The 19,498-nt window shown below is 41.4% G+C and overlaps 1 protein-coding gene across 2 annotated transcripts in view; it reads left to right on the forward strand.

The window, feature by feature from the left end:
• Positions 1-19,498, forward strand: part of aopep (aminopeptidase O (putative)) — an 89,158-nt gene that overhangs the window by 63,404 nt on the left and 6,256 nt on the right. For both annotated transcript variants that reach the window (XM_005918977.3, XM_005918979.3), the window contains exons 15-17: positions 9,210-9,326; positions 15,484-15,570; positions 15,660-15,808. In XM_005918977.3, the coding sequence (XP_005919039.1) occupies positions 9,210-9,326; positions 15,484-15,570; positions 15,660-15,800 (345 nt within the window). In that variant the 3' untranslated portion in view covers positions 15,801-15,808. The remainder of the gene's footprint in view (positions 1-9,209; positions 9,327-15,483; positions 15,571-15,659; positions 15,809-19,498) is intronic.

The following is a 19,498-nucleotide window of genomic DNA, read 5'->3' on the forward strand; positions in this document are numbered from 1 at the left end:
CCCCAACACACAAACAGCAGTCCTTTTGTTCTTGCTCTGTTTGAAAGGCCTCTCTCTTTCAAAGGCATATGGGTGGTGCAGGGGCAAAGCACTCAGCAGCCACCACCGAGACCTGGGTTCGGTCTCCTGTTGTAACTGTGACTAGTTGTTTGGGGCACCTGCTTGTAGGTGCGTTGGATCTAAGGTTGCTTGTTATAACCTTCTGAGAAATGTAATTCTTGTGGCACACTGGGGAGTAGGCGTTTGCCTTTCTCTGCCTTCCCAGATTAGCAGTAGCACACTAGGTAGTAAGGACTGTCCCACAGGGGAATTGAGCTTTGCAAAATTGAAGAGAAAAAAAAAAAAAAAGGTTGTGCTGATAAGAAAGAAGCCAGGTCTGAATTGTTTGAGGAGTTGTTTCTCTGTCCATCAGAACTTAAACAGAGGATTGTGGGAGGAGGAGGAACAGTAAGAGGGAGGCATCCACTGGAGACAGTTAGATTTGCAGCTTGCGTCAAAGCACAAAGTGCCAGAGATTAATTAAACTTCTGCCTGTTTTGGAGGTGTGTGCATGTGTGAATAAGTATGAGTCAGGGTGGTGATGAGTAGGAGAGAAAACATGTTAATTGCCTTCATCATCAGTGCCAAATTGCAGGAACATAGAATTTTACATAACAAACGCCCCACCTTCTGCAGCGCACAAAGAAAGAACAAAGTGCTGAGGCAGAGATGGAAAACCATCTAAAGAGCAGCAAAGTACACACCTCAATGCATGCTTGTGTATACTTGCACACTCATTTTGTGCAGGTGTTTTCTTTTTTATGTTGTTGGTGCATGTGCTGCTGATTCCCCACTGAGTCCCTCCCTACTTACAGGTCCACTGTGTGTGGTTTTTAAGCTTAACCCGTCAGTCGCAACCCCGTTGTGACCTCATGCTGCTTTTTGATTGGCCTGAGATTGTGAACTTGAGGCCAAGAAAGAAGACGAAGGGGGGGGGGGGAACAGGCAGCTACCCACCCTAACAGCAAGCTGCTGATTAAACATACTTGAAAAGTGATGCATTTACATAATCATGTATGTACATAAGCTGGGTTAAACGTTGGGGATTTAGGGTCGAGAACACAGGCTGAGTGCAGAGTGTATAATAAAGCTGCTTTTTGTATACGCCCTCAAAATTGATTCCAGCACATTTGACTGAGAGAACCTAATTTCGGCACATAGGCTTGTTTGTTTTCTAAATGAGCTTTTCATTCTCGTTCTCAGGACGGTGAATATCCCTGACCCTTTGCGTGCTGTCAGCCCATATTTGTGTAGGGAGATAAATGAACAAAATAATTGATTTCAGCAGCTATTGTACTGTGAGGATAAAGCTTCTTCCCCTATATCTGTCCCTCAAAAGCCCTCTATATGTTTTGACCCCCTGAACGATTGCAACAGTCCGACCCGCAGTAACTCACACAAACGCATGCATATATACTGCCTCATTCCAGCATCTGTAGCTATTCTGGTTTTTTGATTAGGCTGGTTTCCAATTTGGAAAGACAAAGAATGAGGGATATTAATGATTAAATTACAGATAGACAGGCACAGTTGTAGGTCATCACCGAGGTCATCAGTCTGTGACCGGCACTATCTGTGAGATCATCACCATGCTGTAGCAACAGCAGGTGTGACATCATTTGAGGAGATGATAGAATAGAGGATGGCTCCATTGCACAAGTTGAAAGGGCAGCATGTGACTCATAGATAACCTTTTAGTATCTCCTGTGCGTGTGTGTGTGGACTTCAATCCATTACCCAAAATTGCTTTACAAAACCTATGTCATCAGACCCTTTTGTAATGTCTTTTTGGACCTTGTGAACCCACAAGATTGCAGTATTATATCCTCACAGTGAATGAATTTATTCTTCTTGAGCCACTTATCATATTTATAGGGTCATCTCAATATTGCTGCACCTTCAGCTAAAGTCTCCCACACTTGTTCCACACCAGCACAGACTTACCACTATTGTGTAACAGGGACCTTTTGCTAATAAGTGATCATGTGATGTTACAATTAAATAAAGCGTTTCTTTCTGGGGAAGGTAGTAAGAGTCGGTAGGAGTACACATTGAGAAGCAAAAACTGATTAAACAGTTAAAGTAAAGCAGCGGTTCAGAGATTTCAGAGAAGCGGTTGAAAACGTTCCAAAAAGTACCCAAGACACAGAAAGTTTCTTTCAAATTATTTGGTTTTGGTTATTTTCTTGCCTTTTGATTAGTATTTTATTCTCGGCCATCTGCCCTGTTTTTTTATGTTTTTTTTCTCCTGCACATTTTAATTTCGTGCAGCTGTATAGAGCAGTTACGAGCTAATTAATAGTGTAAGTGTGTGTGATGCTGTTTATGCTGTCATGTCTGTTGAGAGAACTTTAACAGCTGCTTGGTGTACTGTTCCTCTATCAAGCTCAGTCCTGCCACTATGGTTTGAGCAGATGTACATTTGGGCCTTTAAATCAACTGTTAAAAAAAAAATTGGCAAAAAGAGATAAAAGAAGCAAGGAGGAGCTTTAATTGAAGGAGCCAGACACATAGTTTGGAGCTCTGAAAGAAAGAGTGAAAGGCAGTTGGTATGGAGACAGGGAGCAGACAGTCATGGAGACAGAGGCAGAGGGAGAAAGAAAGGGAGGTGATCTGAGTAAAAGAAAGAGTGAAACCTTAGTACCTGAGTCGTGGGTTGAGGCCTTTAGCTGCTGGTGCCAGAATGTGTTTTTACGAGCCTGCGGTCAGACAGACATAAAAGGCAGCCGAGCGGCTGAATGGCATCACACACACGCACGTGCATGCACACACATGATTCAATGGCCTCTCAGAAATCACAGTTTGGTTTTATAATGTCACAGTTAGTCAATGTCTCCAACCCCCATAATGCAATGTGACTGAACAAGCAGCACATTCTCCCCTGTGGTACTGAGGTAGGTAGGGACGGAACTGAGGGGAAGTAATGGAGGAAAAGAAAGCATTTGTGTTAGTTCAGATCAAACTTTATTTAATATGGGACAAAATCACAAGTCAGAAATTTGATTTAAGAGACTTTATGATCTTCACATCACACAACTTTCTTTATGTTGAGGATATGGAACACCCCCCAGAGCGGGGAGCAAGTCTGCAAGAATTTGTGGTCAACGGCGATGAGACAGAATCAGTCTGCTATAAATTTCTGCTTAATGGGTTGGCAATTACACGCAGTTTGTGATAATGTTGCTATTAACTGAGAAACATTAGTGAAAATCAGAAGTATCTTGCAGTCTGCCGGAAATCTATTGCTGTCCTTCTTTAACCTAAGAATGGGGAAAATTCCCTCCATAATCCCTTATCTCTACAGTCTCGCTAGGAAAAACATTGGTTGCAACCGTGTGCAGTAAACTTGCAAATGGTTGCTTCGAAGACAGTGATCGGGTCTGCAATTACTCGCAGTCAGTTGCCATTTTCAAAGCAACTTGAGTACATCAAGATGGTGATAAAATGTTAATGATATATATTAATTCTAATGTACGTACATGTGTCTAACGGGCAATTTATTTTAATATTGTAATTAACTTTGATAAATTGAAGGCAATAGATGGAAAAATTCTATCTTTTGCCAACTATTGTAAATTCCTTGCTGTTTACATACACAGAAATTCAAAGGAGCAGCTTAAATTCCGCCCAAACTTCATAAATTTGAAACAGAAATAATCAGAATGCAACCAACTGGCAACCATTTGAGTCCCCTATTACAAAGAGTCTCTGCGGCACAAACAGACTCAGATTTATTGCGACGTGCTGGCAATCTGTCTTAGACGGCAGTTATTTGAAAACCTTCGCCAATCTGTCTGAAAGTAATTACAGTCAGTCAGACCACAATCGTTTGGAGATTGGTTGCCTCCTACCAGGCAACCTGTGCAATTTCCTTGCAATTAAAAGCGGTTCCAAATGCGAAAAAAATTCAATGCAATCACCATTTTTTTCCCCTAGATGTGAGGAGGTTTCCACTGTAGTGGGAGTGAGCCATATAGGGACAAAAGAAACAGAAGGGCATCAGAGGAGGTCGGATACCTGGTTGGACAGGTTTATTGTGCAATATGTGTTATGAACAACATATCTGTCCAACCAGGAAGAGTTAGAAGATACGCTGAGCATTATAGTTAGAAAAAGAATATCAGTAGTCCTAAACTGATACTCTTACTACACAAGATTTGACAAGAAACAACACAATCTGTAAAAAGTGTTAGTTATAATCCGTACCCTATCAACAATAGTTAGTTTAGCCTTGAAAGATAACTTCATAGAGGAATTACAACAAAACGGAAACAAAAAAGGAACAACTTTTCAGTACTGCCTGGCTATAACTGATTTTTTATTTTTTTACATAGCTTGAGATGATTTGATCTACCACATTTTTTCCGTTTTGCAAGCTTTAATTTTAGTATAAAGTAATTCAGGATGTAGGACGTCTGTTTTGTCTGTCGTCTCCTTTCCGTTGTTTGCCTTTGTTTCCTGTAACCGTTGCTGTCGTCATTCCCCTTTTTATTTTTATTTACAGTTGTAATTGGTTGCACGCGTCTTATAATGGAGTGGAAGCAAAAAACACACCAATGAATAAAGTGCTAAAAAAAAAAAAGGATATCGAAATAGAAGCATTTTTAAAAATTCAAATCAGAAAGCAGAAACGTGGGCGAAAGCAGGGATGATTCACCCACCAGGGGTTACTTGAGGTTATTGCAGTAATGTGATTGTAAATGGTGATTGGCTGCTTGAGCTAAGGAGAATAAAAGAGGTAGAGATCCTGACCTGATTTAACACAGAAGATGTAAAGGTTATATTAATGTTTTGAATCTATTTGTGCATGCATAAAGGCTGCAGAAAATTGACATGGGCTCGCTGTCCTATGTACTGTACAGAACAAGAGTGCTGTTGCCATGGAAATGCTGAACAAGTGATGGATTGTTAGATAGGCACAGAAAGGATTTAAGATTTACCTTTTCTTAAAAGAAAAAACAAAATCATTATTTTTGTTTAGTTTTTCACAATTTTAAAGAAGGAGATGCAGTGGAGTCAGCTGCCCCTCGTTATCGCTCCTTATGGTGATCAGTATTAAGGATAGACATCCCACAATAAAGCTTCTGTTGAGCTTCACATGATTTTGTGCTGTGCAAATGTGTTACACCGCAGCAGTAGTATGACTAATACAAGTCCCATAGTCCTATACACCCACACGTATGTACTGACACACACGCACACAAAATGTAGCTGCTTCTTTCTTTTGACTCTCAATTACTCTCAAACTCTAATTTTCTCCAACTCTTCCCGCTCTTATAGGAATACATGCACACAACTGTATATATACACACACACTCGCACCTACACACAAGGCAATATATACCTTATTTCATTTATAGTTTGGGGTGGATATCATATCCTGTGTCTCATTGAGCTGTCAGTCACTGAGGCAAACAGTGTATATTTGCGCATACATGCGCTCACCTGGGTGCGTGTGTCATTGTTCTGTGGAGGTTTGGAGGTCAGTATGAGAGGAGACATTTCAGCAGCATATTTCCCAGAGGTTCTTGAAAGGTGTAATTCAGCATACAGCTGGTTTCAGATGACCCCTGTTAGTGGTTTGTAACAATGCGGAGTTTGTACGTTGGTGCGTAGATTCATTTATGTGTAGTCTTTAGCGTGTATGTGGATGAATGTGTGCGTTTGTGCATCTGAGAGGGAGCGACTGTGAACTGTCTCCCTCCTGACATTCCTTAATTTTAACAGACAGCATGGAATCGTAATAGCTTACTTTAATATTAGTAAATAACTAGTTTGAACCCAAATAAAGATATGTGTGTAGAAGCATACATTCCCATCTGTCTGTTAGAACTTGTATGAGGAATGTAGAGGAGACATTCCCCTATGTGTGGTGGTCGTGTCGTTGGGTGGGTGCCTTGTCTTCATGTTTTGGCTTGTTGTGTGTGATGTTCTGTAGTAATGTGTGTGTGTGTAGGTTTTGTGTTGTGTTGGTAACTTTTCACACAAATCATTGCGCTAGAGAGGGATATGTTTCCCCCGTCAGTGGGGTTTTCAGCACTGTACTATTAAGTGCTATTGTTAGGTACCAATGACCTAGCGAGAGTGTGTGTGTGTGTGTGTGTGTGTGTTTGCTTTCTTCTATTAGCTGTTTGTGTTGGTGTGCCATTCTCTACCCATTAATAAAGGAGTACTCATCCGTAGAGTTCACCTTTTACCCACAACCGGTCTTTCTCTTCCTCTCTTTCATCCACTAACACACATGTCCACGCTCAGGCTGCCCTGAAGTCAGAATTTCGTAAAAGCCCAGCAGTACAGCAGTTCTCAATCCATAATCCATATTTTAACATGAAACATAAAAGCGGATTAAACGCTTACCAAATTCTTATTATTTATCACATCATTGTGATAACATTAATGAGACCTTTTATATACATTTACATAATGTTATGTAAGTTGTACAGTCAGTCCTACAGGCGTAGGAGGAGACAGCATTGTGAATAAGTGCTACATCACTCACTTCAGATTTCCACCTGATACAGGCTTCTCAGGTTTGCTGATGGATGCTGCAAGGCTTAAAAGAAAATGAGTTAAAGCAAGTTGAGCAAGTAGCTACTCTTAACCAGGGGTTCCCATATCTCATATTTAAAAAGTCAGCATTTATTAAAGTATCAACACTTTAACATCACAGAAAGTTTTGGGTTTTTATTAAGCTACTTAGAAATGCCTTATATTCATGTTTCTTCCACTGCTCAACCAGTGCATAATTGTTGGTTATCTCAAACCCCAGAATGAAATTGACAGGTTTTACAAATCTTTAAAATTTATACATTTTCACAAAGACCACAGTCATGTGGACAAACGATGCAAATCTGGTTTCCCTGTTTTAAAATAACTCGGTACACAACCACATACCTCAAATACAAGCAAAATATACACTTCAGGATAAATTGTATAAGCCACAAACAACCCACTTTTTTCTTATGTTGCACCAACGTGAATGCAGCGTAGGTGTGTGGGAATTTTTTTGGTTTAAATTACACAAACCAATATGAAATGTTCCATACTAACCAGAACCTTTTAGACCAAATAAATACCTGCCCACAGAAGAAAAATAAATAGCCTTTTTTTAACCAGTGAACGTTCCCTGTTATTTTTTTCTGGCTTTAATTCAAGTCATTCAGTTAATTTTTTTTTTCTTTACAGAAGGATCAGTTGTAGAAGTAAAGATCCCTACCCAAGTAATCATGGGCTAACTAATTATGCACATAATAAGGTTTTAAAAAAGTGCAGTATTCTCCTCTGAAGAACAGACAGAAGGAGTATAAAGTAGCTTAAGTACTTTAGTTTGTTTGTGTTTTTGTTGATGTATGCTCGATAGTGTTGGTGTGGTGTGATGGTAACTTCACCATGGAGATGACAACTGATGAGGGAGACGATCGTGTTTCAATGTGTACAGTGTCTGTGTGCGCGCGTGCGTGTGTGAGGGTAATAATAACAATGTAAGTTGGTTTGTAATGTACCATCACTGACCAGGAATTTGCTTTTGGAGACACTGTTGCAGACATATTGATTACCACCATGGCAACACAAATATATACAACACACAACAGGCTTTCACAGTCACCGCAGAGGGATGTGAGGAGAGAAAGAGTTAGAGAGAGAAAGACAAAGAAAGAGCTTGCTCCTCACTTTTTAAAGGGAAGGGTGGGAGAGTGAGAAGGATCATGGGTGGGCCCCAAAGAGACTCTTTAGAGATGGAGACGGCACTTTAGAAAACACTCAGCCTTCACAAATTGGAGGGAGGAGGGATGAGGAGCGAGGAGAGTCAATAGAGGGTGAAGAGAAAGACTGGATATCAGATTTTCCACAGAGCTGGATGATCGTCAGTATTTGTGTGTGTGTAGCAGCGATAGTAATGTTTGATTTGAATGTTTTCCAGCTTGAGTCTGAGTGTTATTCCCTCAGCTTCAACAGGTACATGCTAAAGTACTTCCTGGTTTTAGATCAGGTATTTCCCAGCAGCACTAAGGAGGTTGTTTACCATAAATAGCTTTCAACAGACTGCACAAATGTAGCTATTCATCATGCATTTGCTGGCTGTGTTCACCTCAATAGAAAGAGGTAATCATATCCAGAAAGAGCAGAATGTGGCTTTCTCCTCTGTGTCACTTTCTCTTCACTTCCACGCACCCTGCCTCTCTCAGTTGCGCACGCACGCACACACACACGCACAGCCACTTCATACTTATTTTCACATTAGTCTCTGCGGGGCCTTCAGCCATTAATTGTGTCCCAGACTGGGACCACAGAAGAAGTGTGGCCGGTAGTGCTGGGTGTATCCAAGAGAGAGGCAGGCAAGGCTGGGCACAGCTGTCTCCGGAGGAGGAAGCCACTCTCTCATATCATTGCCCACATCCATCCTCAGAATACTCATCTAAACTCACTGTCCCTGAAGATGGCAATCACAAGAAGAAAATAGATTGTTTCCTTCAGGTCTACCTCAGGATAACACAAGCAATATATGCACGATTAGGAAGCAGCAGTCAGGCATTTAGTTTTTCCTGAAAACCTTTTAGTCTGTGACATTGATACAGTGGGGGATTTCACTGCAGTCTCGCAGCCTACGAGCAGAAACGTTGTCAAAGATGCCCCCCCCCCCCTGCCCAAAAGTGTGTTCCTGAACAGTGCTCCTCTGAGTTTCTCTCCAATAGAACAAAATCAAAAAAGACAACTTAATTTCTTTGCCCTAATATTTTCCGTTCATCTGTCTTTTGCCTATTCTGTAATATTTCCCAGCTGTACAAGATTCACTTGATTTACCATATTTATTTAATTACCACTTCAGCTGTTTTATTATTCCACCATTTCCTCTGTTTGAAAGGCGGCATTAATTGCCTGACTTTTATTGATGTATTTTTTTTTTTCATCAAAGCTTTCATTTCACGGAGGAGAAAATCTAACTCGCGGAAAATAATGCAAATGTGCTTATGTGTGGGTGCACAGGATCCAACATGTAAATGATTCAGCTAGTCTTGATAATTTTTGCAAGTTTGGTAATTTGAAGCTGCTGGTGTAAGGAAAATGTGAGTTTTCCCACCCCTTGTATTATTTAATAATGCCTCAATATGTTTTATGAGGCTGGCTAGATTAGTCAGAGCTATTAATATCATAAACCGTTGTCTCCTCAGCTGACGTCGGACCAGCTAGTGATGCTTCTGGAGCTTCTGTTGGAGGAATCGGAGTTAAGCGTGGCATCACTTCGTGCTCTGCAGAGAACCTACAGTCTGCAGAATCAGGACGCTGAGGTAAGACCACACACTCGCTTATTCACTCATACAAACGCAGACACATGCTCAGACAAGTGAGCATATTCACCCAACATTTACAATCCCCTCCGATAATAAAAGTAGCTTTCCTCTCCGTGCACATCTTAAAGCATGGCACTTAGTAATGTGTTGTAAATTCTGTTGTAAGAGCTCTCTTCTTTACAGCAGCCATTACTGACTAAATCCCACAAGTATTTGCTTCATTTTTTAATGTTGAACAAAGTTCCTTAATGGTACTGTTAACAGTGTTTGCCTGTGTGTGTGTGTGTGTGTGTGTGTGTGTGTGTGTGTGTGTGTGTGTGTGTGTGCATACTTTTCACTGTTTGTACTCTCTGGCTATGTGTGTATGTATGTGTGTGCGGATGATCAAGTGCTTCCTCTCAGTACAGGAGCGCTGTGAAAACACAGCTGTGCCCGAGCCTGTAAACTGTCCACGCTGACTTCCATCATTAACACATGGCCTCTCTTGAAAAGAAAAATTTGATACATATTTAGGTTTTTTTTACAAGTTATTATTAGTTATATGAGCTGTTTTGTTGGGGCGGTAATGTATATAATGGAGCTCAGATGTTCTGTTATATAGAGGCTGCTCAATTGTGGTGCGTTTCCGCTCATTTACTTGCTGGAATCTGAAATCATAAAGGCGTGATTTTCCCTAGCAGGTCCACGTAGCAAGTAGTGTGTTGGAAGCTGGAAACATTCCTTAGGGATTTTGGTCCATATTGACATGATAGCATCACACAGTTGCTGCAGATTTGTTGGCTGCAAATCCATGATGTGAAACCACATCCCAAAGGTGCTCTATAGGATTGAGATCTGGTGACTGTGTTGGTCATTTGAGTGCAGTGAACTGATCATCTTGTTCAAGAAACCAGTTTGAGATGAGCTGAAGTTTGTGAAATGGTGCATTATCCTGCTGGATACACTGTCTTCACGAAAGAATGGACATGATCAGCAACAGTACTCAGGTAGAATGAGGAATTTAAGCAATGCTGAGCTGGTACTAAGGGGACTGAAGGGTGCCAAGAAAATCACCCACAACATTACACCACCAGCATCAGCCTGAATTATTGATACAAGGCAGGATGGAATCATACTTTCATGTTGTTTATACCAAATTCTGGCCTTACTTTCCAAATGTTGCAGAAGAATTTGAGTGTTTTATTTTTTAAGCTTCTGTTGTCCAGACATGAGTGGCACCAGTTGTAGTCTTCTGCTGCTGTAGCACATCTGCTTCAAGGTTTGATGTGTTGTGGCATGCTCTTTTGCATACCTTGATTGTAACGAGTGTTTATTTGAGTTACTGTTGTCTTCCTGGGCATTCTCCTCTGACCTTTGGCATCAACAAGGCATTATTGTCCATATTTTCAGTTTTTCAACCCTGGAGATGGTTATGTGGGAAAATCCCAGTAGAATATATTTCACTCACTAATCTAGCCAGCCTCAAACATTTCTGAAATATACCGTGTTCAAAGTCCCTTAAATCACTTTTCTTCCCCATTCTAATGCTTGGTTTGATTTTCAGCAGCTTATGTTGACCATGTCTACTCAGTCAATATGACCTGTTGGCCTACACCCCAATATTTCCAAGATAAAGCTGGAAATAAATGGAAAAGGATTTGTGAAATTTGGATGAAAACTTAAAAGCTCCATCTGAGACCCATTAAAATCATCTTTATTTAGTAGGTTGCAGAGGTAATGTGAGGATTTGAATGTGGTTGTAAATGGAGCATTGCTCAGTCTACATTCTTCAGCTGCAAGTAGGTGGAGGGCGCGGCAACATCTGCTGCACAAATAAAAAAAAGTCAAAAACTTCTGTTAAGAGTGTGATTGCTTAAAAGAAAGGTAGTCTTTGGTTCCTTTCTTGACCTTTCTGATATTCAATTTAAACTTTAGCAAGTGATCTTAACCTACATGCCTAAATACATTGTAGTTGCTGCCATGTGATTAGGCAGTTAGATATTTGTATTGATGAACATGTGAATAGGTGTATCCTAGATGCATCCAATCAGAATTCTCAACTGGCACTACCCCCCAAGTCAGGCTTCCAACTCGGAAAGTCGGAGCAGCCCCGCCACCCTCACTTATTCATCCAAGATGATGGCAGTACATGTAAACATTAGTAAAACTGTAAAAACTCTAGACTTCTACTGATATATATTTGTGACTGGCAAAGCTGACTAAGCCATATGCAGGGCTAGGCCCGATTGTGCTGTGTTGCTAGTGATAAGTAGCTGTATCTTGCTACTAAACAAATCCTGTTTTTCATTAGTTTTCTGATGTTCCTTTGGAACACATTCAACTCGGGAGTGATGTCACTTCCAGCTCCGACATCCGACTTCCGAGGCAAATGCAACGCAGTAAAAGTGGGTGTATTTCAGTAACTCGTCTGTAGTTCATTGTCTTATTTTCACTTCTAGTAATCCACCTCGTGGTCTCAGTCTGAGGTCACTGTGTGTTTGGCCTTGAGTCCAGCTTTTTACACGTACACCTCTTTAGTCAGACTTCCTGGCAGATGAAAGTAGATTCCCATCTGCAATTTCCAGGAAAAAAAAACTTTAAGTGTTTGCTAAAAATACGCAGGGCCATTACGCACATAGTCATGCATGGAAAAACACTCACCTACATACACACACACACACTCACTCACACAAGCATACCTGCACACACCTGTCTGAAGGCAATGGGCCAGTCCTAATGTCAGTAATCTCATTCAGAAGAGGTTAATCACCTACGTCTCTCCATATAAACGTGCCCATTTATTCTCTCTGTCCAGAGGTCTTTTTTCCCCCCCTTACTTTTTCTGTGTCCTCTTCTCACGCAGCTTTGCATTGTCTGCTGCCACTTTCATCGCAGAGGATTGATGATTGATCTGTTTAAAATAAATACAGGACTGAGTGCAGTCGAGCCCTCTGCAGCTCTTCAGTGTTTACCTGATGGAGAAAGAGCTTTTCAGAGTGAATGAATATTGGGTGATATGAATAGCTGTTATGACTTCTAAAAAGGCCGTTAGTAATGCCGTGGCTCTGAATGCATTGTGAAACAACTGATTGATCACTTGAAGATAGACGTGTATTATCAGCTCTTAGCAGCCTATAGTAAACCCCAGCTGTTCCTCTTATATAGCAGCATGACACTACATGTTATATATGTAACACAGAGGGCGGTCGAACAAAGTTTCACACAGTCAAAGTGGAGTGAAGTTTACATGAGATGCTGCACAAAGCAACAGAAGACTAAAAGGTCTGGACTAAAGGTGCTTTCAAGACTGGCGTGCAAACTTGAGTTTCCGTGTGTGTGTGATTTGCGTAAGCATGTACACAATAGTGAAAGGAAATACGTGGCTGACCACTGGTGTGCGTGCTGTCGGAATGCTTTGTCTATGGCGTCAGTGACCATGAATATGTGTGCGAGTGTGTCTGTGAGCTGGGGCATGTGTTTGCATGTATGAGACCAAGTGCGTGACTTTGGCCCTCTTCCTTTCATATGAGCCTCATGTGACGTGAGATGCTGTGTGCAGTGATGGGAATTGAGAACCGATCTCAGATTGTCCAAACCATTTGACAGTTGCCGCTAAGCTTATAAATTCCCTTGTTGTGTATTGTTAAACTTATTGGTGCAGAGCTTTTGCACACCTGAGTCACATGCAAACCTTAAAAAACACAGTTTCTACACTCCGTACAGACTTGGAGATAATACAACAGTGAGGCTGAAAATCAGCACAAGCTTACTGTGTTCCCACACAGGAAATTGATAAGGAATGGTTCAAGTGCTCTGATGAAGAATGGTATCAGTCTTAATGAGATCGATCCTTACCTGTGTGATGCTACATGAGCACATGAACATGCAATTCAATTGCGCCACAGTGCACATGCACATATGGAGCATTATCTGAGACTATAACTGGCCTTATTGTGCAAGCGTGATGCTAGGATTAGGTTTACTGCAGTCACTGGAGACTTCACCGAACCACATCAAGAACTGGGAACATGCGGAGCCGAGTAGAGGAGACAACAGAACAAGGCAAAAGAGTTATTACCAAGGGTCATCTAAAAAGAAGTAAATCTCAAGTTTATTTGTGCGCTTTAATCCAAAGGACTTCAAAGGACTTCACTGGCTCATATTAGACTGGAAACAAAAAACAGCTCCTCAAATGGGCAAAAAAAACCCCACCCCAGTTTCAAAAATAAAAACCTAGGGGAGGGAAATTCCTTGTAGACTTAATAGATGCCACTGGGCAAACAACATAAATAAAGCGTAATGGTTAAAGTAGTATAAAAAAAATGATAAAAAGGCAAAAATTTACAAAGAAAAGAGATAAATGGATAGTTCATTAAGTTTTTATTTTGTCGTTAGAAAACCAGATCCCACTCACATACACAGTTACACTAGCTTTACCAAAAGGTCTCCTAATAGCAGCTCTAAGGTTCTCTTGTATACATTTGTCTCATCCCCTTGCTTCATTTTTATGGAACTGGTATAAAATTTGGGAAAATCCTTCGTGAAGAAAGAGAATATTTCCCAAAATGCTGGTATGCAGTATGAGCATTCGCATCTTTGCTCCATGCGTGTTTTTGTGTGAGACGTGAAAGTTTGTTCATTGTGATAAGAGCGCACACACAGACGCTGTTCCTCGGTTGTGAGGAGGATTTGGGGGGGAGAGGGGAGGTTTGCAGTAATAAATGAAGGAATGTCACTGTGTAATTGCATGTGCTGTCAGAGAGAGGGGCCCAGCGAGAGGAAACGGGAGGGGAAGAAAAAAAAAGGAGGGCAAGGAGAGGTGCACCAGGCAGCTGCTCTGCCCCCGGGCTCTCCCCAGGAATGTAACCCAGCACGGGGAACAGCTGCCGGGGCTACGCAGGCCAGAAGGGCAGGGCTGGCACCAGAGGCTACGCATGCTGTACACGCTCATGCACGCACACCCACCAATGCAGACGCACGCGGACGTTCCAGTGCGGGGTAGAAGAGCATTACTCTTAATTTGCTTTCTGCTCTGGGATTCTCACTGCCTTCCAGAATAAAGCTGAAAATAAATGGAAAAGGATTTTAAAAATCTGGATGAAAGAGCAACTTCAAAGCCCCATCTGAGACCTGTTTAACTCATCTTTATTTAGTCTGTTGCAGAGGTAATGTGAGGATTTGAATGTGGTTGTAAATAGAGCATTGCTCCGACTCCATTCTTAAGCTGCACAAGTAGGTGGAGGCCAGGGCCACATTTGCACAAGCAAAGCAAAAACTCCTATTAAGAGTGTGACTGCTTTAAAAAAAGGTAGAGTCTATTGGTTCTTTTCTAGAATACACTATCTCAAAATGAATATCTGTACTGCTCCTTTAGAAATGCCCAAAGCCTGAGGTGTTGAAATAGAATCAATCTCCAGAAATCCCACGCTTGGTCACTGTACTGCCCAAAGGACCAGTTTATCATCCTGAGTGTGCTGAGATAGTTATGGAGAAGACTGAAACACCCACAAAAAAATCAGCCAGGGGAAACTGTCAGGCTTTAAAGTAGCGACAGTTCTTTAAAACATTTTTCATCCACATTTCCTTTTTCAAATCGCTCTTCTGTCTCTTTTATCATCTGTGTCTGCCTGTATATCCATACACGCACTTGCTGCAGATCCATGCACGGTCGCACATGTTCACGTGCACGCTCGGAGCAGATGATGAAGGATGATGGCTGAGGCAGGGACAGAGCCAGTCTCTGATCTCTCCTGTAACCGCGGCAACAGAGCTCCTATTGATCCTCTGGAAGAAAGGCCAAGCGTTAGCTTCCATGCGCACACAAGTGCACACATGCACGCGTTCAGTAGAAATACACCTCGACACACATGCACATGTGGAATTAAATCAAACTTTTTAATTTTTACTTGAACTTTAGACTGTTTCGGAAAGAAAATAATCTCAGTCTTCTTAAATATTAAATATATTAAACCTCCGATTGTTGATGACTCAGTCCACAGGCTCCCAGCTTGAGCTGTTTTGGTTAATCGCATGTTTGAATTCACTGGCTACAAGCAGGAAAATATATCTGTCAAAGTGGTGAATGCAAAAAAAACCAAACTACAATAAGATGTGTTTAGGAGTCAGTTGTTCCTCAAAATCATTACTGTGTACAATCTTCTGTCTTGGTTTGCAGGTCCGACATCGCTGGTGTGAACTTGTGGTCAAACACGCGTACGCTCAGGCTTACGGAGATGTGGAGCACTTTCTGATTCATGACCAAGTAAATACGCACAGCTGTGAAGCCTTTATCTGATTCAACCTGAGAAAAATTAAACTAAATAAACAGTTTTTTGTGTATGTGTGCTCCAGGCCATGGGTGTGTATCTGTACGGGGAGCTGATGGTTCAGGAGGACCCTGAGCAGCAGGCTCTGGCGCGTCACTGCCTCTCACTAGTCCAGGGAGAGATGGACCAATCGGCACGCAGAGTGGTGGAGGAGATGGTCCTATAACAGCAGAGGTGATGTCTTATTTTCAGTTCTTCATTCCAAATGCTGTCAAACATATTGGCCTTTATTTTTATGAATGCTGTTGTTCTGAGATAAAGTATGTAATAAATTTAACCTGACTGAAAACTTTTCGACAGCATAATTAGTTTTCCTTTTTCATCTTCTTTTTTTGCTCTCGTTATTGCATAATTGGTTTCTCCTCAACTCAGAGGAATTCTGGTTTAATCGTAATTTTAGTGGCTTTCACTGGCACAGAACGGTGGGAATTCTTCAAACAAGCCAAATAAGAAACATAAACTATATTTGCTTAGGTTTATAAAATAAGATTACAAGTTACCCGCTCAGGGATTTGGTGGCTTTTTATTTGGAGCTCAGACTGCAACAGGATGCTTTAATAGCTTGGTGAGTTGCTTGAACCATACACGGGAAAAAGAACCAGTAATCAATACTTTGTTATCTTTTGAAGTTTTAAAATATTTCTCGGCTACAAAGCCACTATCTTTATCTCATAGTTGACCTTCTAGCCTGAAATGGAGTCTGTAAAAGAAAGCTTTGTATTGAATTGATCCTGATTCCATCTACCCCAGCGGACAGTCCGCACTTGAGTCACTTGGCTACTTTTACTGCACATTCCTTCCTGAGCTTATTGAGTGTGTATGCACATGTGTGTTTGTACACTTAGAATGGAGCCTTTTCCGTGGTTTCACAGCAGCGCCGTCAGGATGTGTTTGTCAGAGAAGGAATTTGGGAATGTGTTCCTCAAACAAATGAGAGGGAAGACAGAAAAAAAGAGAGAGAGGGGGAACGGGTCAGTGAGCATTTTCTGATGGGCTCAGGATGGTCTCTACTCGATGTGGAGGCATTTTCATACTGTTGACCCTGAAATTCCTCCTGCGTGTACGTGTGTGTGTGTATGCAGAACCACAACTGTCAACCACTGGGCTTTTGGATGACTCCGTACAGTGAGGGGTGCATTGGTCTGACTCTAAATGAAGGAGAGAGGAAAAAATGGTTTAGTGAGAGAAAGAAGGAAGAGAAGGAGCAGAAGAGAGGACAGGGCTCTTTGAAGCTGCTGATCTTTTCATAACAGTCCTGTTATTACTGACATTAATAATGAATAATGAGACGAGGCAATTAAGTGGATCTAGGGTTGACAGTTGAAGTAAAGCAACCCAACTATTCTTCAAAATATTATTAGAGTGCTGTAGTATGTTATGAATAGTGTTATAAAATCTTATTAACTTTCAAGCGAAATACCCTGAGATTATAGCTTTACTTTTAAAAGTGCAAATAACTGAACTGAATTGAAGTTATGGCCACAAGGACACAAGATATTATTTTGCTACTGTTTTTAAAAGGCATGAAAAGCTGGATCATGAAAAAATAATTCTTTGTGAAAATTTGTTCAATTTTTACTCAAAATAGCAGCTTATCTGTTTTAGTGAACTTGTCAGTGTTGTCAGGCTACAACTAATACTAGATGTTTTCTTAAAAATCGTATGGTCTGTGGTTGCTCCCATAGCTCGGTTGGCAAAGAACGAGACCCATGTGTTGAAGCCAAGTCTTTACTCCTCGAGTCTAGACTAGCGATCCTTTTTCTCCATGGCATTTCCTCTCCAGCAAAGACATCAGAAGCCAGTCAGAAAACAGTCGATTTACTGGTCGATCTACGCCCTTAGCTTCACCTGGTCACGAACTGTGTGGGTAGTGACTGCAAGAATGAGATTGTGGATACAAGCGGTGGAAGTAAGCTTTCTCAGAAGGGTGCCTGTGTCCTCCCTAGGAAATAAGGTGAGGAGCTCAGTCCTTGGGGAGGGACTCCAAATTGAAGGAGCATCTAATTAGGTTGCATCTTGGGTGAGGTGCTCTGTCCTACCTGGAAAGAACCCCAGGGTAGACCCAGGACATGCTGAAGAGAGTATATCTCCTGCCTAGCTTGGGAATGCCTCGGTGTTCCCCTAGGACCGACCCCAGATGAGCAGCAGAAAGTGGAGGGAAGCAATAAGCAAATTAAAACAAAAAATATTAAATATAAATTAAATAGTTTGTTAAAAGCTTAAAAATCTCAACAATCTTCTAATTAGTGGGATTGCAATCCAATGGATTGAGAGAGATCCATTATAATTTTGGAGAAAAGTATAAACTAAGTGACCCATTTTAATACAGAAACAATAACCCCCCCCCACACACACACACACACACACACACACACACACACCTCGAGGGCCACTCACAGTTTTTACACCAAGTTGATGAGTTATGGTTTTGACTTCATAAGCTGTTTCTCTGGAGGTGGCCCTGAGGGAAGTTTTACACAACTGCTGCTTAACTGACACAGGTGTCAACAGGTGCTGATAGCTGACGAGCTAGGATCTATTTGGATTTCATCATCTGATTGGAAGATTTGAATCTCCTCTTGCTCTCATTCTGATTGGAGGACACTTCTGATAGTTTTTCTTTGCAAAAACTTCTCAGTGTCTCAGCCAAGCGACTGAATCTGATTATAGAGCCAACGTGATTATAGAGCCCTGCTTGGGATTGCACACATTTTCACCATATTTAAATAGTTTCATCCACAAAGACCTTACACTGACTGACAGGAAGCAGTAAGAAAACAGATATGCTCTAAAATGTGTGGGATTTTCAAAATAAAAGCATTCAATTAGCAGTAGCTAGTCCATCCATCCACTTATCAAATTCAGAGTTAAAATAAAATCTTCAAGTTATGTTTTTTATTTATGTATTTATTTTATTTTATTGAGATTTCTAATCCATGTGTTTCAAAATAAAAACCCGAAACTCGAGTGTTCAAGTATGAAGCTGCTGATTTTTGGTGGCTTTTTATTTGTTCAGATTTGACATTTACTTTTAAGGCAAAATACAAACACTGCTAAACCCAGTCACATTTCTTTATGCCCCACCCTTTCATTCACACACATCAGGTAGCTTTGTTGCTACACTAAGTGTAAGGTCAGGGGAAGCGTCAGCAACCTCGGTCAACACAGGATGCGGCACGAGGTGCTGCTAAACAGTTGTCCACATCATCCTGAGTGACTTACAGCACTACATCCTATTTTAAGCCATGACCGAGACGGGCTTTTATCTTCACACACGCACACACTCCGAGAAAGCTTTATGCATTTGCACCGGATGTGAAAGGCTTTCTCGACAAGTGCTTGGCATCTGGCTCAGTCCTGATAAATCTGTCTAACACACACGTACAACACGCACACGTCCAGCGCCTATCTGTCTGTACCCACCGATCTGTTTCGTCATCATTCAATCCCTCACGACACTCTGTGGGTTATTACTACAAGTGAGGAAGAAAAGAAACAATAGAAGAAGAAAACAAGCAGTTAGAGACAAATTTTCTAACTTTTATTGTTCCTTCCCATTGGACTGACCCAAACAAGCCTCCATAAACATCAGCGGATCACGCCGGTCAACTGAGCTAAGGTCCAGATCTCTAACCAATTAAAATGATGGATGAACAGACCTCCCCGCTGCTTTTTCATATCGCACTGTAGGGAGACGGATTTATGTTTTACTGCTCACTTTGTGTTCCAGCGTCGTCCTTTCTTAAGTAGAACAGTTCCTCCCTGTACCCTTTTACACCCTCGCGCAGACCACAGTACAGTGGGATTAGGCTGAGGCAGGCTGAGAGGGTTTTAACTGAAAACAACATGTCTGTCAAGGCTCAC

This window comes from Haplochromis burtoni, unplaced genomic scaffold, assembly GCF_018398535.1.
Source record: "Haplochromis burtoni strain Fernald_Lab_line unplaced genomic scaffold, NCSU_Asbu1 Contig_34, whole genome shotgun sequence".
Classification (NCBI taxonomy): Eukaryota; Metazoa; Chordata; class Actinopteri; order Cichliformes; family Cichlidae; genus Haplochromis; species Haplochromis burtoni.